General features: G+C 42.9%; 2 protein-coding genes across 2 annotated transcripts; one reads left to right on the top strand and one right to left on the bottom strand.

Annotated features, from left to right (window-relative positions):
- Window positions 1-4,703: 4,703 nt before the first annotated feature.
- Window positions 4,704-12,848, bottom strand: SEC61B (SEC61 translocon subunit beta). The gene is made up of 4 exons (XM_019966272.2): window positions 12,693-12,848; window positions 12,413-12,510; window positions 8,323-8,424; window positions 4,704-4,983 (listed from the first exon to the last, which is right to left on the bottom strand). Exons 1-4 carry the CDS (start codon window positions 12,693-12,695, stop codon window positions 4,896-4,898), a joined length of 291 nt encoding a protein of 96 aa, XP_019821831.1. The 5' UTR covers window positions 12,696-12,848; the 3' UTR covers window positions 4,704-4,895.
- A 218-nt stretch (window positions 12,849-13,066) lies between these two features.
- Window positions 13,067-25,340, top strand: ALG2 (ALG2 alpha-1,3/1,6-mannosyltransferase). The gene is made up of 2 exons (XM_019966271.2): window positions 13,067-13,496; window positions 16,027-25,340. The coding sequence occupies exons 1-2, from the start codon at window positions 13,149-13,151 to the stop codon at window positions 16,927-16,929; spliced, it is 1,251 nt and encodes a 416-aa protein (XP_019821830.2). The 5' UTR covers window positions 13,067-13,148; the 3' UTR covers window positions 16,930-25,340.
- Window positions 25,341-26,103: the final 763 nt, after the last annotated feature.

Genomic DNA, 26,103 nt, shown 5'->3' with positions numbered 1-26,103 from the left:
TTGCTGTGTTTTTGGCTCACACATCCATGGTCACGGGAACACAAAATAGTGCAGTTCTACTGGTTGTTTCTCCCTCTTTTGTCTCTCCATCAAGTCTTATGAACTTGCTGGCTTTCTCCTAAATTTACCAACAATATTTTTTAGTAGCTGACCTTGCTGCTTTTACTCCTTTCCCTTTGATTAACACTGCCCACTGAGCAAAGCCCACCACTTGGTTTACCTAGTTGCAGAGTCTAGCCTCCACAGATCAGCTGGCTTATGCAGAGGACCCAGACAGGGCTTACAGTGCTGCTCTGAGGCCGAGCCTGGGCCTGGAAGCAGGAAGCCTGGTTCTGGCCTCTGCTCTGCTAGACTTCCTGCACTGTCTTGGGTGAGCCCTTCCTCCCCGAGGCCTCAGAACTCTGTTGTACAATGAGGAGAACACAGCGAACTCTCAGTCCTTCCAGCTAGGGTATCCCAGGGTTCCCCAGTCTTCCTGTGTTAGACAAGTGACCATACAGTATAGATTTCCTGGAAGGCAGTTCCAGTTTTGCAATCTCTGACACCATTGCCCACACATTGTGAGTATACTAGTTCTTAAGCTGTGGTCCCAAGTACTGATTTCACCAGTAGTCGAGAGGCCCTTGAAGGCACTCCCTGTCTGTTTTATCCATAATCACACAGCTATTCTAGAACTTGGAGCCCCAGCAGGTATTGGAATCCTAACACCTAAATGCCCAATGAGTTGCCTCACCATTTCTGAAACCCCAGTTGAAGGGCATATCACACAGTGATCAGTACATGTTTATTGAATGAATAAACACTAGGCTTTCTCTACAAACAAGAGTTCCAGAGAATGAGAGCAAGGTTCAGGACAGAAGTAGAGAAAGCAACTTCTGCAGAACCAAAACTGAAGCTGTGTAATGCCTGGAGTACACCAAATGATCGTGGATGCTTTCTTGGAATTGTAGGTGTTTTTTGGTTTTTTTTTAAGATTTATTTATTTTTCTGGCTGGTGGGTGAGTCCACCTCACTGCTGATGCAGGCCTTCTCTCACTGTGGAGGGGCTGCTCTCTAGTTGCAGAATGCAGGCTTCTTACTGCGGTGGCTTCTTCTGTTGTGCAGCACAGGCTCTAGGCTCATGGGCTGAATAGGTGTGGTGCATGGGCTTAGTTGCCCTGCAGCATGCAGGATCTTCCCGGACCAAGGGTTGAACTGGTGTCCCTTGGCATTGCAAGGCGGATTCTTAACCACTGGACCACCAGAGAAGCCCCAAATTCTGCTGCTTTTAAAAGCTCTATGTGAAAGCTCTATTGTTGTGACACCCTTCCCTGGCCCTCAACCCAAGTACTTAATAATCCTATCTATGTGACTCCAGTTGGTAAGTCAGAGATCTGGAGTTAAATCCCAACCCTTCCACTTACAAGCAGAATGGTTTAAACTTCAGTTTCCCCTTATGTAAAATGGGGCAAGTAGTAAATTCCTCATTAGGTTGTTGATTAAATAAAAAACCAAATTCTAAAACTATTGAGAATGAGCACTCATTAACTGTTAGCTAATTAACAAAGCAACTATTGGATCTTCCTTCTCATTTAGACCTCCTATTTGGTGGGAATTATCATACGTCAGTCATTTACAGCTAAGGAAAATGAGACCCCCAAGATAAGAGAGACATTCATGGTCTCACCACTGATAATGGCAGGTCCAGCAGGCGAACCCAGGTCAGAAGCACTTCCAAGCCCGGAAGATGGGGTAGTAAGTACAGTACATTTAGAAGTCCTAGTAGTACCCCCCAGAGAGTGGAACAAGCTTAGTCCTGCCTGGGGCCCTCCAGCTGCAGCATTTGAGGGACAGGGCAGTGCAGCTCTGGAGTTCCCAAGGGAGAAGCTTGAGAGACTCAAGAGCATGGCAACATGAGCCCAGGAACTCCATACACTGTACAGTATTTCCTGCTGAAATAGCCTTGTAGACATTTTCAGTCATTTTAACTTGATGCCAACATTTGCATTTCAGAATTTTTTTTCCCAGTTTTTCCTTTGAGGATATTACCTGGGAAAAAAAAAGTGGCGTCTAGACTAAGACAGGTGTGAAAACAGCAGCTATATGTTTCGCCTCTCCCAGGAATAGATTTCTTCTCATCTACTGTTTTACTGGAAGGCATTCAAGGCACTGTTGGGCTCAGAAATCTCAGTCTCTCCTTCCTTCACTAGCCTTAGGGATTTCTGGGCCCTTTCCCTAACATGGTTGTTCCCCAGTGACTTAAAATGCTCAGCTCAAATTGCAGTTATCATGTAATTCACTTTCCCAGTTTTAAACACTTAGAGCTTCTGTTCAGCAGGTACTGGCTGTGTCTATTCAGTAATGGCTAGAATTCTATTCCATAGTCAAGAAAGCTTGAGAATTTGGGGATCCAAGGTAGCCTCAATGCAGGTAAACGTCTAATTTGTTAGGTTTTTGAAATTACTATAAATGGCTCACAAGTCTAAGAATCCCTATTTAAAAAGAAAGGAACATAAAATGTGATATATACACACAATGGAATATTATTCAGCCTTAAAAAGGAAGGAAATTCTGACATATGCTAAAACAGATGAATCTTGAGGACATGATGCTAAGTGGAATGAGTCATTCACAAAAGGACAAAATATTGTATGATTCCATTCATATGAGGTACTTAGAAAGTCAAATTCATAGAGACAGAAAGTAGAATGGTGGTTGCCAGGGGCTGGGGGAAGAGCGGGGAGAGCAGTTATTATTTAGTGGGTTTAGAGTTTCAGTTTTGCAAGATTTCAGAAGAGTTCTGGAGATGGATAGTGGTGATGGTCGCACAAAAATATGAATGTATTCAGTACTACTGACTCGCACACTTAAAAACTGCCAATGTGGTACATTTTATGTTATGTGTATTTTGCCACAATTTTTAAAATTGGAAAAAAAGAAAAAGGAACAGCTTGAACACTAAGACTCTCAGCTATGGTATTAGCATTGTATCATCAGAGCCAAAAACAGCTACATAATAGATGTTGTACATTTTTATACCCAACCCCCACGGTTCCTTCTGCTGAAGGAAGCATTTTGCTCTGCCACTGAAAACTAGCATTTTCTTATAAATCACTGGCTCAGAAAAGTCAGTGACTTTCAGCAATCAGTCCACTAGCGACCACTGCTCGGCAGAGGAGGCTAACAGCAGCATTGTGCAGAGAATGCACCCCTCACAACCAAATAGCTCCCCCAAGTGGCTTTAGCATCTCCCCCAGAGAAAATCCTCCAGACAAGAGGAACAGATTTCTTTTCCAAATTAAATGTGTGACTTTTAACTGTTAATGGTACTGTCAACATGAATATCAGAAAAATTCCACTATAGATACTATCATCTTTAATTTCTTCCGAATGAAATTGAGACTTTTTCCTTACTTTCAAAATGAAGATGCTTATTTCATGCAATAATCAATTCCCAAGATAAGAAGGAATCAGTTTTTTTTTTTTCCCCAATTTGCCATTTGTTAGGATTTACAATAGTATGCATGCGTACATACTCAGTCATGTCTGACTCTTTGCAACCCCATGGACTAGGAGGGCCTGTCAGGCTCCTCTGTCCATGGGATTTCCCAGGCCAGAATGCTGGAATGGGTTCCCATTCCCTTTTCCAGGGATCTTCCCAACCCAGGGATCAAACCCATTGTCTCCTGTGTCTTCTGCATTAGCAGGTGGATTCTAACCACTGAGCCACCTGGGAATTCACACTCACCCATGCACCGCCTGAGGAAGTCATATTTAAAGATACACACTTTCACCACTTAAATTTAGCACTTTGGACCTGAAATTACTTTCAGCCAGGATTTAAGGAAAACACTTATGAAACTGCTTACTTCTTCTAAAAAAATTTTTAATAGGCTTAGAGAAAGATGCTTTCCAAATTACCAGTTTTTTAAAACTAATACACCTCTTCATCATTTTGTGATTCTGCTGGACAACTAGTGTTTTACATGGATCTCTTAATCTTTAGAAATTCTGGCTTAGAGTCCTAGACTCAGAGTGTACACCTTTGAGCTACTCTTGGTATTTCCTAGGGTCTATCAGAAACTGAATGCTCATAGCCAGAAGGCAATATATATGCTAAGTGACACTTCAAAATTTTTTATTTTTGGTTAGAATTATAACGACTCAGTTTAGAAATTCTGGCATCTCACACTGATTATTAAGGTCTTTAATTTTCAAATTTTTATATAAGAAATCCAATTTACCAAATGAATTATTTCAAAAGGGGTTTTCGACAAGTGATAAAATAGATTGAAACCCCTCATCTAAACTCACAGAATTAAGAACTGAAAGAAAGAAAAGGCAAAAATATTATCTGTGGTTTTAGAGACAAAGAACAGAATGAGCAAACATTTCATCCAAGATTTCTGGATGATTTCTATGATGATTCCGTTGGGTACCAGCTGCCTCTGAACACAGATCTGCCTGATGGAGTCATAGGCACACTCCTTGAAAACCACAGAACACTCAAAATGACAATCATCAGGACGGAAATACCTAGAAGAAAACAAGCCAAGGCCAATTACAGCATCTTGGATTTGAATGACTACATGGTCATGTAAGAAACTGTCAATCCAACCAAAAAAAAAATTCTACACAAAACAATTTCTACATATTTACTTGTAAATCTAAAGGCAGAGTGACTAAGTGCCCTAGCAGTCAGGCATCAGCAAAGAGACTTGGTATAAATGAATTAAAAAGTTTATTAGCCATAGAAAAAAAATCGATTCTTTAATTCTCATTAAGTTCCCTGTAAAACAGTAAGCTTGCAGAAAATTTGTTCCTCATGAACAGAAAATCACTATGTTTTTGGTCCAAAATATGTTGGGATTTTTTCCTTTCTTCTTCAGATGACAGACAGATGGATGTAGCCGAATCTATGAACGAGTGTACTTGCCCCAAATGTGCAACATAAATACAGAAGCGATGAACAGAAGACTCATAACCAATACTGGAACAGGGCCCCTGGAAATAAGAAAAGAAGGCATGCTTAGTTTCAGTAGTAATACATTATAATATCTGTAATATTAAAGACTGCCTAGAGGAAAAGGGAGGGGAAAGCACCCAAGATCCATCGAAGAATATAATTTAGATCGTTTAAAAATATTCCAAAAATTATTACTGTGGATATTTTGAGGGTGTGGTGACAGCATTGTGATTATTTAGAAAGGAGGAATCCTTATCTTTTAATAAGACATACTAAAATATACACAGATAAAAGGATCTGTGTTAGAGATACTAGTCTCTCTGATTTCGTGCATTTGATATTTTCCATAATAAAAAGTAATTTAAAAATTTTCCCAAATTCTTTAAGTGCAAATGAGCCAATTATCAAACTATTATTTCAAATTAATAAAGATAACCTTCATTGTCTTACTATAATAAAATAGGCATACAAAGATGAATATCACATTATAAGTCATGAAGTATTTTTAAATATATGATCCCATATGATCAACAAACTCAAGACACAGGTGAAACAAATATTCATCTCATTTCATAAGGAAGAAAAAGTAAGGCTCAGAGAGATTATTACTTGCCTCAGAAAACAGCCAGAATGGAAAGGAGGGATCTGAACTCAGCTTTTCTGATTCCATACACTGCTCATTTTACTGCTTTAAGGTTCCCATATTTAAGGAACCAAACATTCTAGGCAACATAAAAAGTTTGACTTCTATTAGTTTACCATAAGGAGAAGGCAATGGCAACCCACTCCAGTACTCTTGCCTGGAAAATCCCATGGATGGAAGAGCCTGGTAGGCTGCAGTCCATAGGGTCGCAAAGAGTCGGACACGACTGAGTGACTTCACTTTCACTTTTCACTTTCATGCATTGGAGAAGGAAATGGCAACCCACTCCAGTGTTCTTGCCTGGAGAATCCCAGGGACGGGGGAGCCTGGTGGGCTGCCGTCTATGGGGTCGCACAGAGTCGGACACGACTGAAGCGACTCAGCAGCAGCAGCAGCAGTTTACCATAAAGAAAGGAAGTATCAACAGATTTTACTCATCAGCCCTTCTCTAAATCAAATGTTTTCCACGTTAAGAATTAGTACATGGGTTTCTTAAAGATAAAATTCCTTGATTTTACACAACCTGTGAATGTTGACTTCAGTCAAAGGTTACGGGCTTCACCTTTTTGACTCTTCTTGCCAACACCAGTTTTGGTAAATTCAAGATGTCACTTCACCTCCCAGATATACCTGGGGGTGGACAAAGACCCCAGGAATCTTTATAATTAAGGCAGTAGAATAACCCAGCGGAACAGCAGGTTAACAGTCAATCTACTAGTGGACAATACTCAATGCACAGGGATCCAAGTCCTTGGTACACCACGTTGTTCTTCCAAAATTTGTACAATTATAAGAGTAAGCAAATTTAAAAGTCCAAAGGAAGACATCATCATCACCATGCACTGGATCACACTCCCTCACTATGAAGCACCGTGACAGCAACATCAGCCAGAGAGCATGAAGCTGAGAGTGCAGCGCTCACAGTCCAGGCGCTAGAGTCTGGAAACCAGCTCTGGCCCTCACAAGCTGTGACTGTGGCCCTGTGATTCACCTTCTCCAAGCCTCAGTTTCCTCATCTGTAAAGTGGGGACAATCATAGCATCTCTCTCATAGGGTTGCTGAGCTATTAAATATATTCACACATCAGTCAGGCTGCTAGTAAGCTCCCCGGAAATGCTATCATTATCAACCTGAAAAAATTTCTAACTCCCAGGAAGAGCTAACAAGCTCCAAGATGTGTATCTGTGTCCTTTCACCACAAACCTCTCTGTGTGGTATGACAATACTGTGGTTTATGACACTTCAAAGGAATGGCTTCTATCGCTTCCTGGGAGGACTCACAGCAGCAGCAAGCCCCACTGCACAAGAGCCCAAAGCAAGCATGAGTCAGACTCACCCACGTGAGGACAGCTGCTTTACCACCTCGAGAAGGGTTAAAATGTTGTTCCCAGGATACCCTGAAGAGCAACTAGTTTCAAACTTTCTCTCTGAAATGCTCAGAAAAATTACCTCTATCAAGGACCAGGAGGTTGTCCGTTTGGTGCCAACTCACATATCCCCAACCTCAAGAATTACTTCCTTAAAATAAATTCTCACCTTACAAGTCTTCATTATAACAGAAAAAAAAAAAAAAAATCGATAAATAAAACCAAATCTCAAGAATTTTAGGGAAGTCTTCCTAAATTAAATTTGTGATCCAGGTCAAGCTACTGGTCCAGTTAAACAAACTAACCCAAATAAAGCTGAGTTTTGTCTTCTGCGCTGCCAAACAGGTGGCATGGAATCTAATGGTCAGAAGAGCTGGTTCCATCTCCGGCTGGCTGTTTGTCTTCGACAAGTAGCTTTGCCTCCCTGAACCTGAGCTTCTGAACCTGAGGTGCTATACAAATGAGAGTTGCTGACATTATTCCAATCCCTCATCCACTGAATTTAGTCAGGAAATAGCTGTAAGTCGTATCCATAGGCTTCTCTGGTGACTCAGATGGTAAAGAATCTGCCCACAATGTGCGAGAGCCAGGTTTGATTCCTGGGTCGGGAAGATCCCCAGGTGAAGGGAATGGCAACCCACTCCAGTATTCTTACCTGGAGAATTCCATGGACAGAGGAGCCTGGCAAGCTACAGTCCATGGGGTCGAAAAGAGTCAGACATAACTAACTCTGAGACTTGACTAACACTGAGACAGAGAGAGTGGTATCCTAGAGTCTACCTGGTCAGAAACCTGTGGGATTAGGTCTGCCATAAGGTACCAGAAAGTGAAGTGAGTAAGGCATGGGGAGCAATCCGAGGCATAAGAACTTGGAAAGTGATAGGGGTTCAATCACCACCCACCAAAGGCAAGGAGGCCTAAGAACTTTTCAGCACAACCTAATGCAGAAACTCCCATTAGGCTGTAATAATATCAGCTTATGCCTCCAGGAGAGCTTTGAAAAATCACCCAGCTCCTATTCAAATGGTTAGTCCTATTTCTCAGTGTGGGACAAGAACAGCAAATGAAGAGCAATTTCATCTAATTAAGCCATTTTCCCTCCAGTTCTCTCTGTTCCCATCATTTATTTTGACAGAGCTGCATGAAGGTGTCCCCTTGCTCTCACTCAATTCATGAACAGATGTCATCCTGAGCCCTAAAGTAACTGGCTGGTACATGAACAAACCAAACCCAGCCCACCTGGCACAAAGAAAGCTGCTGTGTATTATCAATCTCATCAAAGCAAACACCACTGGTGGCAGAGACACAGTGCTGCCGAAAGGCTCTGTGATTCTGGACAGAATCACAGGTCTGCTCCCAAGACTTACACTTTGAGCCCTGGTGAATCCTCTGTGTAGAATCGCCACATCCCCCCAGTGCCCGCTGAGGTCGTACGGCCTGCGCTCCTTGTTCCACAGCTGGCATTCTTCCTGTGAGAGAAAAAAGTATGTTACGAATGGCCTTTTCTTGGACACCCTTATCAGAGCATTATGACATATGCTACCATTATATTTTTAAAGAACCAAAAAATTAACTTTTTCTTTGCTCATACCTTCCAAAGTTTTGCTTTTATTCCACTGATCATGATAACCATTAATAATTGAGTACCTGCCATAGGCTGATGCATATAATAACCCAGAAAACAATTAAAATTTAAAAATGACTACTTTAAAATCATTTCAAATTACTGTATTTTCTACAAAAGAGACAAAAAAAAAACAACCAAAAGCATAAGTTGTAATCCAGGTCTCAAAACAGAGTACACATTTGTTGAAAAATTATTTTGTAGTCTGTTTTCATTATTTTGATATACTGACCATATATCTCAGACAGAGGTAGGATGTGAAAAATGCAGGAAACACCCAACCAGAAACTCGTCCCTCACAAGGGGGATGAAGGCTTGTGAAGTGAACTGTGTGGGGAAGGCAGCCTTAGCGCACAGAAGCAGCAAACAGCACTAATGCCACTGACCTGGAAGGAACCAGGGAATCCCTCCCGTCCCCTCCCGGGCCACTGGAAACCCTCCCCAGCAGCTATCCCCTCATACAGCACTCCTCCAGTTCCACTTCTCATCTCCACTCAAGAGTGAGAGTGGGACCACTTGAAAAGAAGTGTGAGGGAGGTCATAAGAAACCTTCTTCAGCCCATTTATCACCAACTTATAAATTCTAGGGAAGGGGAGAGGAAGAGGAGATAGAAAGCTCTGTTTCATCACTGCCCCCCACCATTAACCAAATCCTCAAAATCCTGTTCCAGTTATCTGTGGGCTGCTGGTTCTGGATTTTTGAGAAGATGGGCATACAAAAGTGAACACCCTATCCCCACCATCTCTTCTCACTGTCCTCCAAACTCTGATCCTGCTCCCACCTCACCCTACCATGGACCTAATCCCACACTCTGAATCCAAGAAGCACTGGGAGCCTGCCCTGCTGCGTTGTGTGGAAGAATGGAGTCATGGTTCCAGTGTGGGCTCTGGTAAAAAGAGCTGCGTTCATGTTAGAAATCTAAAACAGTGTCAAACAGGGATTTAGGTGTACTGTACTCAAAAGATTATATTTCAGACATGTTAATTATGGGCCGTGTGATCAGCTGGGAACTTCCAACTACATTGGTATGACTGTTTCTATGGGAAAACTGATTGTAAATATAATCACACAAGAATTTACAGACTAATTCATACCCAGAAGATCTTTCACATACAGATACACATCATCTACGTGGTAGAGTAAGTACATGAAATCTGAACAAGATGATAAACCCACTGTGGACCTGACAAGTCTTCACTGAGCCAAGACTGGGACCCATGCGCTTTCTACTACTCCCACTCCCACCCTACTCCAGTTCCTGTCTTCAGCATCCTCATGGAATCAGTCTAGCCCCTCTGAAGATTTCTTACATCTGCTGGCACATAGGACATTTTAATTTTAAACTAAATTTCTTTGGGGTCTATTTTACCCTTTCTTTCTGGCCACTGTGTAACTGCCTCTTCTATGCCCTAACACAATGGTTTTCATAACCATCGTTTAACATACTTTATTCTAACTTGGTGGTCTTCTGGCTGTTCCATGGCATGATTTGCTCCCTTGTCTCTTTTAGGTTTAAAGTCACATGTCACCTACTCTGAACACCCTATCCCTACCCACTTTCTATTCTACACCCAACTTTTCTTCTTGGCCTTACTGCCTGAAATTATCTATCTGCCTCAGCTGTGGTCTCTTACATTGGAATATAAGGTTCAGAGGTCAAACCCTACCTAGCTTCTCCACAAATACAGCCTTGTGACAGGAACAGAGCCTGGCATGCACCCTCAAGTATCCATTTGAACACTTCCTTAATACCCCAGCTAGTCCATCATCTTACTATTCCTGACTCCCATTAATCCTGAACACTGTAGCTTTTATAGCTTTACAGTTTATAATGCATTATTGTTGCTTTTCATCCTAGCAACCTCCTTTTATATGGTAACAACAGAGCAAGGACTCTAACCCTGGCCTGACCTTAAATCCCAGAGTTTCTTCCCCAAGGTACTACCTCTATTACCTCATTCAACATGGAGACAAAATGCACATCTGGGAGCTATATAATGCATAGCACTATTATTAACTATTAGCTTCAACTTTTTCTTTCAAACTCACAAAAAGGGAACATATTCATAGACAGCCAATATCTATTATATTACACTCATGAAGTAACACTTCAAAGATGACACCAACACCCACAACTTGATAAGCTACATATGTCCTCAGATGTCTGTTTCTCCATTTCACTTGTGCAGCAATTATTTCATTTTTATTAAGTAAATAATTTTGTTATATTTAATAAGTACATGATTTTTTTTTTCCTATAAAAGTTCTCAGATGGCCCAACGTCCTGCCACAATACTACTAATTCTCATTAACTAGACCCATTCCCCAAGGAACTTTACTACCGTACATGTTTTCCATTCCAGTACAAAGAATCTCTGAAACCCAAGGTGGAAACGAGACAGCTCTCCAAGACCAAATAACCTACACCGCAGCTCGACACACTTTCCAACTGGTCCATCCCTGCCTTGCCTTGAACATCTTGATGACAAGGCACGAGTCAGGATCATCTTAGCGTTTCTGACAGTTCCACTAATTTTTTTTTTTTTGCTCTAAGGTGAAATCTGTCTCAGGTGAGTTCATCAGTTTTAGATTTACTTACTGTAGCCAGTAAGAAAAGTCTCATCCCTCATCACCTCCTTGAGGACAGTTTTCATGTATCTGTTCAAGTTCTTTTCCTCTCTAGATAACAACCCCGCTTCCAAAGGGCGGGGGAGGGGGGGGCGAAATCTCAAGACTACAGGGTGGTTTGAGTCCTTCCTTCACTCATCAGCTATTGTTTTATGTTAAGACAGAGATAACAGGCAGTTTCTGTCAAAGTCTAACCAAGGAGATAAACATGGAAACACAAATACTATCAGAAGGGCATGAACAAAATGCTTGGGTGTAAAAGAGAAGACTAGCAGCTACTGTTGCCTTTGGAGTTAGGAAGGCCTCTAGTGGAAATAACCTCTGAGCCTAGTCTTCAAGATATACAGAAACTGAGGTGGGGGGCAAGGGCAGGGAAATGGATGTCTAGTGAGTTCAGAAAACAGTAATAAACTCACTGTTGCTATATCATAAAGAGAGAGAGAAGAGAATCAGTTAGACTGGAGGAAAAAAAAAAAAAAACAACCCACCACAAAGAGTCTTGGTAACCCTCTCCCATCCCCTGCAGTGTTTAAGCAACAAGAAACTAACACCGAAGCTAACCAACAGTGTGACAGAGAATAGGACACATTAGAGTGCAAATTACCTGGAGAGGAGACGAGTTAGGTACAAATTTCTCTAGATGAGAGAAATTGAGGGCTAAACTGAGGCAGTAGAAAATGGAGACGGAAGGTTTTAGTGTGCAATAGAAACGTATTGAATAAAGACTGAGCATTAAAAAAAATCCAAGATGATGCTGAAGTTCTGGCTTTGGGCGAACGAGTTTACAACAGTACCATAAGGACGTAAGGAGACATAATTAGGGGCGGGAGCTGAGATGAAAGGAGACTGAACTGCGCGTTGAACGGGTCATGTTAGACTGAGTGTGTATGGGACTTCCAGATAGAAATGTGCCAGGTTCAGGTCTAAAGATACCAGTTTAAGGACGTCAGTTTTCTCAATGCTGTGACCTTACTCCAGTTTAACTTTCCTTTTTCAAGAGTGATACTCAAAACTGAACAAAGAAAATGTTGCCTCCCTCTCGAGACATAAAAGACCAAAAACTCCTTACCCATATGGCCACATCACAGGAAGCTCGTTTTGTGCTTATGGATCTTAACATCCCGGGGTCTCCTTCTCAAGACCAACAAATTCTTGGGCCCCATCCCTAGGAGCCCACAGCCGAGAAGTTCGCAAGGATCCTTACCTCTGCCGGACGGTGGATCCCGCTGCCCGGGCCGCCACTGCTTTGCTGGGAGAGCGTCCTGAGGAGCCCACGTTAGTGCCACTGGGGGCCGGGCCAGGCTGCAGAGGAAGACAAGGACAGAGACCGGTGAGCGTCGCCGGACAGCCCCCAGATTCCTGGCCCTGACGGCCGAGACCGGGACACGCATGGGGACGCTGCGGAAGGCAATGAAACTGCGCGAGGCAGGAATCGGGGCCGCCTGGGAGAAAGCAGGACAAGGAGGGAGACTGGGGCCACATACCATGTTGAAGACAGGAGGGTGGCAGGGAGCCGAAGTGAACTGCAGAGGAGCGGTAGACCCTCGCAGCCAGAGAAATAATCCAGGTCCCGCCCCGAGACCTGCTGGCAGGGCCCTCGCTGACTCCGGGACGCCTGGGCTGTCCCACAATATGCCTGTAGCAATTCTGCTCTGAGAGAGTTGATGAGCAGCTGTATGGGAATTACAGGCCTCCTGTATTTTTCCCTTGGGCCACAACGTCCTTCCTAGAATCTAGTCTCTACCAATGGGAAGATCTAGCCATGGTCAGACGAGAAATTTCCTCCGGCAGTTACTAGACACCCACAGATTCGCGCTGATGTGGCCTAACCGACGCACGCGCCGCTAGGGCCAGCTGGGAAGCCGGAATAAGGAGCCTGCGCGGAAGCCCTTAAGAGGGCTGGTGGCGCAGGCGTTCCGCGTAGGCGTGGCTTCCTGGCCATGGCGGAGAAGCCGGGCCAAGATGCGGACTCAGATCCTAAGCCAACCGTGCTGTTCCTGCACCCGGACCTGGGCGTAGGCGGCGCCGAGCGACTGGTGCTCGACGCAGCGCTGGCGCTGCAGGCGCGCGGATGTAGCGTGAAGATCTGGACGGCGCACTACGACCCGGGCCACTGCTTCGCGGAGAGCCGTGAGCTGTCGGTGCACTGCGCCGGGGACTGGCTGCCTCGCAGCCTGGGCTGGGGCGGCCGTGGCGCCGCTGTCTGCGCCTACGTGCGCATGATCTTCCTGGCTCTCTACGTGCTGTTCCTTGGCGATGAGGAGTTCGACGTGGTCGTGTGCGACCAGGTGAGGCGGCCGCGCCCGACCCTCGCGGAGCCCGTTTACTCACTCCTGAGAGATTCCCACCCCCACCCCCCCAACTCCAGGACCTCTGCTGACCTCTCTCGATCTGTGGTTTGGAAAGGTGGGAACTGATCTGGAGAGGTTAGAGAGTGGGAGTGACACCATGGAGCTCGAACTTCAGTATGGACATGCTGAAGTGTCAGATTACTTGGCCCCACCCTCAGGAGTTTTCATCCTGGGCCCCTGAGGTGTGCCCCCGAAATCTGCATTTTCACTGGATCATCGGGTGATTCTGAAGCATATGGGCCTTGGTGCTCGCTCTAAGAAACGCAAACATTAGAAGCCAGCCTTCAGTCAAGTTTTACTTCTCAGTAACTTGTATGTCTTTCCTATTGGCATTATTCCTGTTGACACTACTTCCAGGCCTCACATACCCCATTATAACTTTCGCTGTCAAGCACTCTGTTCCTCAGTAGTGTAATTTGTTTATAAACACCCGAAGCTCAGCATGTCATGTCCCTGTTAAAACTTTAACATGGCTCCCCGTTAGCCTTTGGAGAAAACTCCAAGCCCTTTACCTGGATCTGGACTCTAGCTATTCTTGACTCTTTTTATGTCTCCCCCCGCCAAAAAAAAAAAAATTATTTTAAAAAGTAACATTTACTCAGGACTAAAAATTCAAATACTGTGAAAGACTAATGTAAAAACCCCATCCTGGTTCCACTCCCTAAAGACAGACACTGTTAACAGTTTCTATGTGCGTTCAGAAATTGTTTGTGGCTGTACTAGCATATGATGTCTGTTTATAGATGCATCTTTTTATTTATAATTAGGATTATGACACACCTATTATTGGTCAACTTGCTCTTTTTCACCAAAAAGTTTTGCTTAGGACATCCTTATATATCAATATTACAGATTCACTTCATTCTTCACAATGACTGGAAAATTTGCTTTTGTTTGACCGTATCATACTTTATGCATTTTTCTGCTAAAGGACAATAGCAATGTGACCAGTTTTTTTGTGTGAATAAATCAGTTTTGGGTTTTTGGTTTTTTTTTTTTTTTTGGCTGCACTGTACAACATGTAGGATCTAGTTCCCTGACTAGGGATGGAACCCACACCCCCTGCATTGAAAGAGCAATGTCTTGACCACTGGACCACCAGAGAAGTCTCAGTTCAGTGTTGTAATAAACATCCTTATATCTTCATTTTTTTGTATTTCTGCAAGCGTTGTGTTTGAAATCCATAGAAATAAAACTGGTAGGTCCAAAAGTTGTATGTCTTAAATGACAGTATAACTTGCCAAATTTGCCTTCCAAAGAGGTTGTATCCTTCTAGTCTCCCACAGCGATAGAGCCTCTTACTCTGTGCTCTCGTGCATATTGGCTATTGTAAACTGTTTTAATCTTTGCCAAACTGATAGGTAGAAATGGCATCACGTTTTTATCTGTATTTAATTGTTAACTTCTGAGTTACTTTTGTCATCCTTGCTTGTGTGCGGGTTACTTCTTTTTGAGAAACATGGGCATTTACCAAGCAATCCACATGTGTAAAACTAGTCAGTAAGCGTCAGGCAGCTGAGACTGTAGTGGATAAATGAGCTTGGCCGAGCCTGGATTCTAGTTCCATGTCTGCTACTTTATAAGTAGCTTTGAAATCTCTCAATACCCATGAAGCTCACCTTTTTCAGGTGTTAAGTGAACTAGAGATTAAGTGATTTGTAAAGATTACTCAACAGGAAGCAAAGTCTCTAGGGACGATTATGGTTAACATTTCAATAAATACTGAGCACATAGTGTGTGCTAAATTCTTACAGGTTTTACATAACACCACTGTACTTAATAATGACCAAAACTATATTTTTTAAACTATAATTATCACCACCTTACAGAAGAAGGCCCACAGAGAGGTAAATTAGTCACACAGCTAGCTAGTAGAGCTGAAATTCAAGCCCTGGCAATCTTGATTCCACTCTGAATTACACTAAACTACTATATAGTTCATTCATTCAGTTCCTTAGGAGGAGGTAGATTCTGGAGTGACTTCAGTGTGGTAGCCACTAGCCCTGGGTGACTATTAAACACTTGAAATGTGGTCAGCCTGAACTGAGATGTACTGTAAGAGTAAAATATACATCTGATTTTAAAGATTTAATGTGAAAAAAGATTAGAATTCTTAACGATTGATTACATTTGAAGTGATAATACTTTAGAATACATTAAAATTAATTTAACCTTTAAAAAGTTGTTGTGTAGTTACTGGATTTTTTTATTTCCCTTGGACAGTGCTGTTCTAGAGGAAACCACTGGACTTGCAACTTTAAATATTTAGCATGTATCCAGAAAATGTCTCCCAGCCTTCTGTATGCCAGGCGTTGTACTAGGTGAGAGTCTGGGGTAACGCAAAGCAAAATCAGACATTGCCCACAAGGGACTCACAAACAAGGAGGCAGGGCAGGTGCCTGTTCGTTTAATTTGGCTGAAGTTTAGTTGACCAGTCACTTCATCTCCTGATTTTTGCTTTGGCTAGGTGTCTGCCTGTATCCCCGTGTTCAAGCTGGCCAGACGGCGTAAGAAAATCCTGTTTTACTGTCACTTCCCAGATCTGCTTCTCACCAGGAGAGATTCTTTTATTAAACGCCTGTACAGGGCCCCGATTGACTGGGTAGAGGAATATACCACAGGCATGGCAGACTGCATCTTGGTCAACAGCCGCTTCACAGCTGCCATTTTCAAGGAAACGTTCAAGTCCCTGTCTCACATAGACCCTGCTGTCCTCTACCCATCTCTGAATATCGTCAGCTTTGATTCTGCTATTCCTGAAAAGCTTGATGACATAGTCCCCCAGGGGAAAAAATTCATATTCCTCTCCATCAACAGATATGAAAGGAAGAAAAATCTGACTTTGGCAGTAGAAGCCCTTGTAAAGCTGCGTGGAAGATTGACATCCCAAGATTGGGACAAAGTTCATCTGATCATTGCAGGTGGTTATGATGAGAGAGTCCTGGAGAACGTACAGCACTACCAGGAACTGAAGCAAGTGGTCCAGCAGTCTGACCTAGGTCAGTATGTGACCTTCCTTCGGTCTTGCTCAGACAAACAGAAAATCTCACTCCTCCGAGGCTGCACGTGTGTACTTTACACACCAAGCAATGAGCACTTTGGCATCGTTCCCTTGGAGGCCATGTACATGCAGTGCCCAGTCATTGCTGTTAATTCAGGTGGGCCCTTGGAGTCCGTCGTCCACAGTGTCACAGGATTTCTGTGTGACCCTGACCCAGAACACTTCTCAGAAGCAATAGAAAAGTTTATCCATGAACCTTCCTTAAAAGCCACAATGGGACTGGCTGGAAGAAACCGGGTGAAAGAGAAGTTTTCCCCTGAAGCATTTACCGAACAGCTTTACCAGTATGTCACCAAACTGCTGGTATAATTGTATTTTTTTTTTTTAATCTTTATGCTGTATTCATTAATATCACATTTGTAGATTATACACCCAGTTTTGAAACCAAAGGAAAAAAACCTAGTATCTAATACAGAAGAAAATTTTTTTTAATATACTTGAATCTGAGTCACTTTCCTCTACCCTCTACCTCCCAGACTACTTTTTCAGAAAAACGATATTTTTATGCTATAATAATTCTGAGTATTACCATTGGTGATTAAGATATAAATGTGGTACAGTTCCATGTTCAGCAGAATATTTTAATTCTATGTTCTCTAGAGTATTGTTACTCATAAACTTTGAGTCATGTTGTGCCTTATTTGGTTTTAATACTTAAAATGTATCATCAAAGTTGATTAATTTGGCTTCATGAGAAGACAATTACTATAGTTCCTAGAATCAGTCCACCTCAGTGTTTGGTGACCTCTGTGTGGAAATTTTTGTTAGTCATACTTTTGCCTGGATCCATAGCAAGAATGCTCTGTGTTTTTTGTTTTTTAAGAAGATGATTTGTGTTTTGCACACAGGTATGTTAATAAAAGATATTTATCATAGGAAGAGAAAAAATACTAGATTTCAGCCTCCGTGATCTGTTGTGTGGTATTAGGAATGTAGACAGCCAAGCCTTAAGTAAAAAACTAGAGTAACTGGATATTGGAATGAATGGCTGTTGTCATGCATGTGGTATGCATTTTGTTTAGGGCAGTGCAGGAGACCTGGGTTTGATCCCTGGGTTGGGAAGATCCCCTGGAGAAGGAAATGGCAAACCACTCAAGTATCCTTGCCTAGAAAATCCCATGGACTGAGGAGCCTGGTGGGGCTGCAATCCTTGGGGTCACAAAGAGTTGGGCACAACTGAACAACTAACAGACTTTTGTTTCCTGGTGTCATCTGAGTCGCTAACTTCATTAATATTTGTGTTTTATTAAGTAAGCACCTACTAAATGTAAGACACTAGTGTTTTTTATCCTTTAAGGCCTAACTCAGATGCCACTGCTGGGAAGCTTTCCTTGACCCTCCACCCAACTCCCAAACTGGAAGCAGCTTTCCCCTTGCACATTTTCTGACCCTCTCATAGCACTTACCAGTCTTAAAGTTAGTTATTTACCTGTTGGTCTAAGTACATATGGGGCTTCCCTGATGGCTCCGTAAAGAATCTGCCTGCCAGTGCAGGTGATGCAGGTTTGATCTTTGGGGCGGGAAGTTCCCCTGGAGAAGGAAATGGCAACCCGGGAAATCCCATGGACAGAGGAGCCTGTGGGCTACAGTCCATGAGGTTGCAAGAGCCAGATACCACCACCACCACCTAAGTACAAATGAACATAAAGCAGTTTTCAGTGTATCTTTAAAGCAAAATTCATTTTTTAAAAATAATAAAGATCACTGGCCAAAGGTTCCACATTAATCAACTCTAAGAGCAAAGACCTGAGAGCCTAATTAACCAATGTGACTTTAGGCAAATTGCTTGATCTCTGGCTCAACTTCTTCATCTGTAAAGTGGAGAAACTAACTTTCCTCATAGGGTTGTGATGAGTTATTATATATATGTAAAGTACTTAAAGTAGTAGTTGGCACAGAGTATGGGCTGTGTAAATGCTAGCTATATTTGCAATTTGGGGATATCAAAATTACTAGAGAAGTTCGTGTGGGTTCCTGCTGCACTGCTGTATTGTTCTTTGAGGTTCTTTAGAGGATGGAGTTTCAGGTTGTGATTTGTCGTGTCTGTCTATATGCCAGAAGTGTTTTAATGAAGTCACTGTACCAACAAGAAGGTCTCTAAAATGAGAGTGTCGGGTTTATTGAGTCTTATGGAATGAGAAGTTCAGTTGAGTTCTCTTCAGTGTTGTGAAAGCTTGTCATCTGGTAATGCAGATCATTCCATCTTCTATGGTTTGGTGCGTGCGTTTCTCAGGGAACAGCAGCCTTTCCAGAAATACCTGATGACTGCACACTGGGCTTAGGAAAGACAGACCCTGTCATGCTCTGAGCCATAACTGATGCTTACCCATTCCAAGCACTAAAACTTTTGCCTCTTTGACCATTTTTATGCAGATCCTTCAAAAGTGGACTACATGAGTTGTGGGTCTTAAGTTTAACTTCCCTTCATTGTCTTAAGCTGCAGCAGGTGACAGTAAGACCACAGATCTGGAAAGGATGTAGAGCCCAGCCTGAGCTTCCAGCTTCTGGCATATTAACTCCTGCCTCCTGGACCTAGGATGGAGCTTTGCCCATAGGAGGAATATTCACAGCTTCCAGAACTAAGCTGAAGTTAGGGAGCACAGAAGCACGGAAAACTGAAGTAAACTGCCAGGATGTTAACATTAGTAATTCTAACACTTAACTGTGGCCCACATCAGCTCATTTAATCCTGACAGTTCTTTGAGGTTTCGGTACTCTTCCCTTTAGAGATTAGTATGGTCAAGCAGTTGCTTGTGTCACACAGCCTGGAGAGATGAGCAGCGTCTCAAGGCTTGCTGATTCCCAAGTCCAACCACCTTACCGTTCTTCAGTGTACCCCTACCCTGCCCAAGCGCATGTGTGTTGATTCAATCAGAAGTCCTCTACCCTGCTGCAGGCACAGCTGTTCAGGTCCCCAGGTTTAGAAAGGCTTTGTTTGTTACTCATCTTCCCTTTTCAGAGCAGTCTTCCAAGGTGGATATGATTGTCCCTCATTTTGTACACAAGGAAGCTCAGAGAGATGAAAGACTTGCTGAAAGGCACAACTGAAACGTGAGTAGACCGGGATTCGACCCCAATTACCTGATCCATCCCGGATGGCACTATACCAGAATTTCTCAGCCAGCTCTCCTTTGACAGCCATAAATATCATATGACTGTTAATACTTTATAAAACTCAAGAATAAGTACAGCATTCTTTGATTCAAAGCAAAGCTGGGAGACAGGATACTCTGTCTTCAGATTAGTGCTCTGAACCTAAAAGAGGTACTGGCATCCCACATGCTCCCCATTGCCCTATTGCCAACCCCGTGAGGAATCCTGCTCAGTAGCCCTCACTGCGTAACACTGGGTCATTCAAAGTCCTAGTGGAGTTATCAGGGTCATTTACTTTGACAAAGTGAAATTCAAGCTGATGTAACTCAAAAGATTTTGGGTTTTTTGGTTTTTTAATATTTTTTTATTTATTTGCTTGTGTCGGGTCTTAGTTTCATGATGTGGGATATTTCCTTGCAAGGGCACAGACTCGCTAGTTGTGGACTCCAGAGCACTTTGGCTTCAATAGTTAAAACATGAACTTAGTTGCTCCATAGCACATGAGCACGTGGGCTTTTAGTTCCCCAACCAGGAATTGAACCCAGATCCTGTGCATTGCAAGGCAGATTCTCAACCACTGAACCACCAGAGAGGTCACTCAAAGGGTTTTAAGAGTTGGGTGTTTGAAAGCATCCATGCCAGAAAATACTGTCATGCCCGCCCCCTGCTCCCCAAATCTAGGTAAACTGGAGATGGGAGACAAAAGGTTCTTTCTCATGCACTCTCTTTCAAAGAGGTGACTGTTATCCCATGTCAGCTCATTCCCATACGCACGTGGATGCAGCTCTTGACCCCTGTTGCCCTTCATGGGTCTCCACCAGTTAGCTCAGATTCTGTACACACACACACAACGCAAGTTGGAGGTGGGGGTCGAGGCATGTACATAGAAAAGATATCCACTCGGTCAGCTAAGGGGGAGCAGTATTGTGGTTCTTCCTGTTTGGAAAGGATCTTATGACTAATGATACTGAAGTCCTGTTTGGGAAGGCTTTAGGGTTGGCAGAGCTCTTTTTTTTTTTTTGTAAGTTTATTTATTTTAATTGGAAGCTAATTACAGAACATGGAAAAATAAGACTTAAGATGCTTAATTATAGAGTATTCGTGTTCTTAAGAATACTGTGTTGATGGGGTTAGGTTGTGGCAGAGCTCTTTTCAGCATCACTCCAGGTAATTATTGTAGCCATGCTCACTGTGGAAAAGCTGAGGCTTACAGCTATGAAGCCCTGGACCAGGTCGAGAATTCTTTCAGTTGTACTATGGATGCCTCATCAATAAATGCGTTGCTACCTTCTCACCAGCCCAGTATGCCAGTTTCACTGTTTTCTTCCTTAAAGAAAATGAGGCACTTGTACACTCCTTGCCCTGCCTTCTGCTCATCCCCTATCCCTGTTGATCATCAGCCCTTCTCCCTCCACCTCGGCCAACATCACTGTTGTGTGACCTCCTTTCTTTGCATTTTCAGGTCCCAGAATCAAGTCCACTCAGAGCTGACCAAGACCCCAGAAATCACCCAACCTAATGTGCTCTTCCATGGGTGGTAATACAGGCCCGCAGAGCACAGGACCTGCCTGAAGTCACACAGGGACCGTTGAAGGCCTCCTCTGAGTTCATTTGGAAGTGCCTCACACCACCTCTACTGTTGGAAGCCCCTTATCTCAGGCCACTTTGAGCTCCTTACTCCTTCATTCCTAACCTCAGTCCCCTGCAGCTGTATCCCCAACAGCCAGTGAGGGTGCCACCGTCCAGACAATAGTGCTCTCGTTCCTGCTAGCTAAGGGGTGGGGGGCTCAGCTAGTGACAGCCGTCCTCTGATTAAACAGGAGCCCTTGAGAGTGGGGATAGGCAGGGATTTTACCGTGCTGACTCTGAGCCAAGTGGCTGCTGGAGCCAGCGCTCTGTCCTTGCCCAGAGGATGGGGATTGGGTGGAGCTCACAGTAAGGGTGAACCAGTCTTGTGATCCAGAAACAGGACCACAAGCAAGTGCTGACTGTTTTGTAGGAAGCACTATCACTAGGCCAGCCACTGATGTCTTTTGAGACAAATAACAGCCTAGATGTGTCTCGGGGATTGTGTGTATGTATGTGTGTATCTGTGTGTGTTGGGGTTTGGTGGGGGCTTGTCGGGGGACAGGCATAGCATAATTGTGATTTACCTTTCTGACCTACCACTCACCCAAGAAACTGACAGGCAGAGTTGGGAACAGACTGCTAAGTTGATGATACTAGATTAGCCTTTACTTTTCTGTATTTCTTAAGCCAGAATTTCAGGGTTCCACAGCTATTGAGAAGGTGTCCTAAGGTGATAATCCTCAAGTCTAGGTTTCTTTATAAAATGGGTATCAGATCAGATCAGTCGCTCTGACTCTCTGCGACCCCATGAATCGCAGCACGCCAGGCCTCCCTGTCTATGACCAACTCCCGGAGCTCACTCAGACTCACGTCCATCGAGTCAGTGATGCCATCCAGCCATCTCATCCTCTGTCGTCCCCTTCTCCTCCTGCCCCCAATCCCTCCCAGCATCAGAGTCTTTTCCAATGAGTCAACTCTTCGCATGAGGTGGCCAAAGTACTGGAGTTAGCTTTAGCATCATTCCTTCCAAAGAAATCCCAGGGCTGATCTCCTTCAGAATGGACTGGTTGGATCTCCTTGCAGTCCAAGGGACTCTCAAGAGTCTTCTCCAACACCACAGTTCAAAAACATCAATTCTTCAGCGCTCAGCCTTCTTCACAGTCCAACTCTCACATCCATACATGACCACAGGAAAAACCATAGCCTTGACTAGACGAACCTTTGTTCGCAACGTAATGTCTGCTTTTGAATATGCTATCTAGGTTGGTCATAACTTTCCCTCCAAGGAGTAAGTGTCTTTTAATTTCATGGCTGCAGTCACCATCTGTAGTGATTTTGGAGCCCAGAAAAATAAAGTCTGACACTGTTTCCACTGTTTCCCCATCTATTTCCCATGAAGTGATGGGACCGGATGCCATGATCTTTGGTTTCTGAATGTTGAGCTTTAAGCCAACTTTTTCACTCTCCACTTTCACCTTCACCAAGAGGCTTTTTAGTTCCTCTTCACTTTCTGCCATAAGGGTGGTGTCATCTGCATATCTGAGGTTATTGATATTTCTCCCGGCAATCTTGATTCCAGCTTGTGTTTCTTCCAGCCCAGCGTTTCTCATGATGTACTCTGCATAGAAGTTAAATAAGCAGGGTGACAATATACAGCCTTGACGTACACCTTTTCCTATTTGGAACCAGTCTGTTGTTCCATGTCCAGTTCTAACTGTTGCTTCCTGACCTGCATACAAATTTCTCAAGAGGCAGGTCAGGTGGTCTGGTATCCCCATCTCTTTCAGAATTTTCCACAGTTTGTTGTGATCCACACAGTCAAAGGCTTTGGCACAGTCAAAAAAGCAGAAATAGATGTTTTTCTGGAACTCTCTTGCTTTTTCTATGATCCAGCAGATGTTGGATATTTGATCTCTGGTTCCTCTGCCTTCTCTAAAACCAGCTTGTACATCAGGAAGTTCACGGTTCACATATTGCTGAAGCCTGGCTTGGAGAATTTTGAGCATTACTTTACTAGCGTGTGAGATGAGTGCAATTGTGCGGTAGTTTGAGCATTCTTTGGCATTGTCTTTCGTTGGGACTGGAATGAAAACTGACCTTTTCCAGTCCTGTGGCCACTGCTGAGTTTTCCAAATTTGCTGGCATATTGAGTGCAGCACTTTCACAGCATCATCAGGATTTGGAATAGCTCAACTGGAATTCCATCACCTCCACTAGCTTTGTTCGTAGTGATGCTTTCTAAGGCCTACTTGACTTCACACTCCAGGATGTCTGGCTCTAGGTCAGTGATCACACCATCGTTATTGTCTGGGTCATGAAGATCTTTTTTGTACAGTTCTTCTGTGTATTCTTGCCATCTCTTCTTAATATCTTCTGCTTCTGTTAGGTCCATACCATTTCTGTCCTGTATCGAGCCCATCTTTGTTATCTCTGATTTTCTTGAAGAGATCCCTAGTCTTTCCCATTCTGTTGTTTTCCTCTATTTCTTTGCATTGATCGCTAAAGAAGGCTTTCTTATCTCTCCTTGCTATTCTTTGGAACTCTGCATTCAGATGTTTATATCTTTCCTCTTCTCCTTTGCTTTTTGCTTCTCTTCTTTTCACAGCTATTTGTAAGGCCTCCCCAGACAGCCATTTTGCTTTTTTGCATTTCTTTTCTGATCAGGTCTAAAAGACCTACCCCATAATGTGGTTGTGAAGAGGGTCAGTAAGGGGACTGAATGAAATGATTCAGTGACACACAGGATGTGAAGCTGATGTGTAAACTGCAGAGTGCCGTAGAATAGAGTTCTAAAATACATCTGCACCTATGGTCAGTTAATTTCCGCCAGGAACCTTTACCTCATACTATATGCAGAAATGAACTTGAAGTGGATCATAGGCCGAAACATAAAAGCCAGACTGTAGAAGTTAGAAAAGAAAATCTGCACAGCCGTTGGGGTAGGCAAAGATTTCTTTGATAGGATACAAAAAGCACAAAACATAAGAGGGAAAATTGGTAAGTTGACTTCATCAAAGTTAACAACTGCTTTTCAAAGGACACTGATTTACAAAAAAAATTAAGAAGTCACAGGTAGAAGAAAATATTTTATGTATCTGATAAAGACCTGTACCCAGGATATGTATAGAAGTCTCAGAACAAGAGAACAAATAACCCACATATTTTTAATGGGGGAAGATTTGAAGGGCCATTTCACAGAAGCTCTACAAATGGCCAATAAGCACATGATAAGATGTTCAACATCAGTGGTCCTAAAAGAAGTGCAAATCAAAACCACAGTGAGATATCAATGCACACCCATAAAATTGAAGACTCAGTAAAAATGTTGGTGAGAGTGTGGAGCACCTGGACTTCTCACACATTGCTGACAGGAATAGAAAATGGAATCAACTCAGAACAACAGTTAGAAAGTTGCGTACAAAGTTAAACGTGACACCATATAACCCATCAATTCCACTTCTAGAAATTTTGCCCAAAATAAGTGAAAACATATTTAAACAAAGACTTATTCAAATGTTCATAGCAGCTTTTTTCATTAATAGTCAAAAACTGAAAAAGTGTCCATCAGCAGGTGAACAGATAAACAAATTGTGGTACATTCATGGGATGGACTATTTCTCAGCAATGAAAAAGGAACAAAATGCTTATGAGCCCAGTGATGTGAATGAATCTCAGAAGTGTGCTAAGTGGAAGTCAGACACAGAAAGAGTTCATATTGTATGATTCCATGAAGATGAAACCTTAAGGAAAGTAAAAACAAAGTTAATCTGTAGTGACAGAAAGCTGATTACTGCCTGTGGCCCAGGATAAGAGATTGACTAGGAAAGGGCACAAAGGAGCTTTTTGATATGATGGAAATGTCCTATATCTTTATTATGGTGGTGGTTATAAGGGTTTCTAAATTTGTCAGAATTAATCAACTGTATGCTTAAAATGAGTACATGTTATCGCATGTCAGTTATACCTCATTAAGTTGATTTTTTTAAAAAGCATGTGTGATGTAGTCCCATTTTTTGTAGAAAATAAAAGTCTTGTAAATGAGTAAATGTGAGAATATATATGCATGTGTTATTTATATTGTTGTTCAGTTGCTAAGTTGTATCCAACTCTTTGTGACCCCATGAACTACAGCATGCCAAGCTTCCCTGTCCTTACTATCTCCTGGAATTTGCTCAGACTCATTCCATTGAGTCAGTGAGGCTACCTAACCATCTCATCCTCTGTCGCCTCCTGCTCTTGCCCTAAATCTTTCCGAGCATCAGGGTCTTTTCCAGTGAGTCAACTCTTCTCATCAGGTGGCCAAAGTATTGGAGTTTCAGCTTCAGCATCAGTCCTTCCAGTGAATATTCAGGGTTGATTTCCTTTGGGAGTGACTGGTTTGATCTCCTTGCAGTCCAGTCGATTCTCAAGAGTCTTCTCCAGCACCACAATTCAAAAGCATCAATTCTTCAGCACTTAGCTTTCTTTATGGTCCAACTTCACATCTGTACATGACTACTGGAAAGACCATAGCTTTGACTATATGGACCTTTGTTGGCAAAGTGACATCTCTGCTTTTTAATCCAGTGCCTAGGTTTCTCATAGCTTTTCTGCCAAGGAGCAAGCATCTTTTAATATCATGGCTGCAGTCACTGTCTGCAGTGATTTTAGAGTCCAAGAAAACAAAATCTGTTGCTGTTTCTACTTTTTCCCCATCTATTTGCCATGAAGTGATGGGACTGGATGCCATGATCTTAGTTTTTTGAATGTTGAGTTTTAAGTCAGCTTTTTCACTCTCCTCTTTAACCCTCATCAAGAGGCTCTTTAGTTCCTCTTTGCTTT

This window comes from Bos indicus, chromosome 8 (assembly GCF_029378745.1).
Source record: "Bos indicus isolate NIAB-ARS_2022 breed Sahiwal x Tharparkar chromosome 8, NIAB-ARS_B.indTharparkar_mat_pri_1.0, whole genome shotgun sequence".
Classification (NCBI taxonomy): domain Eukaryota; kingdom Metazoa; phylum Chordata; class Mammalia; order Artiodactyla; family Bovidae; genus Bos; species Bos indicus.
This window is presented reverse-complemented; position numbering and strand designations above follow the sequence as displayed.

Coding starts and splice junctions, on each gene's coding strand:
- SEC61B (XM_019966272.2), bottom strand. Junction 8,425..12,412: donor GGATCCACCGTCCGGCAGAG/GTAAGGATCCTT, acceptor TTTCTCTCACAG/GAAGAATGCCAGCTGTGGAA. Junction 4,984..8,322: donor GATTCACCAGGGCTCAAAGT/GTAAGTCTTGGG, acceptor TCTTATTTCCAG/GGGCCCTGTTCCAGTATTGG.
- ALG2 (XM_019966271.2), top strand. CDS start 13,149: ATGGCGGAGAAGCCGGGCCAAGATGCGGACTCAGATCCTAAGCCAACC. Junction 13,497..16,026: donor ACGTGGTCGTGTGCGACCAG/GTGAGGCGGCCG, acceptor TGCTTTGGCTAG/GTGTCTGCCTGTATCCCCGT.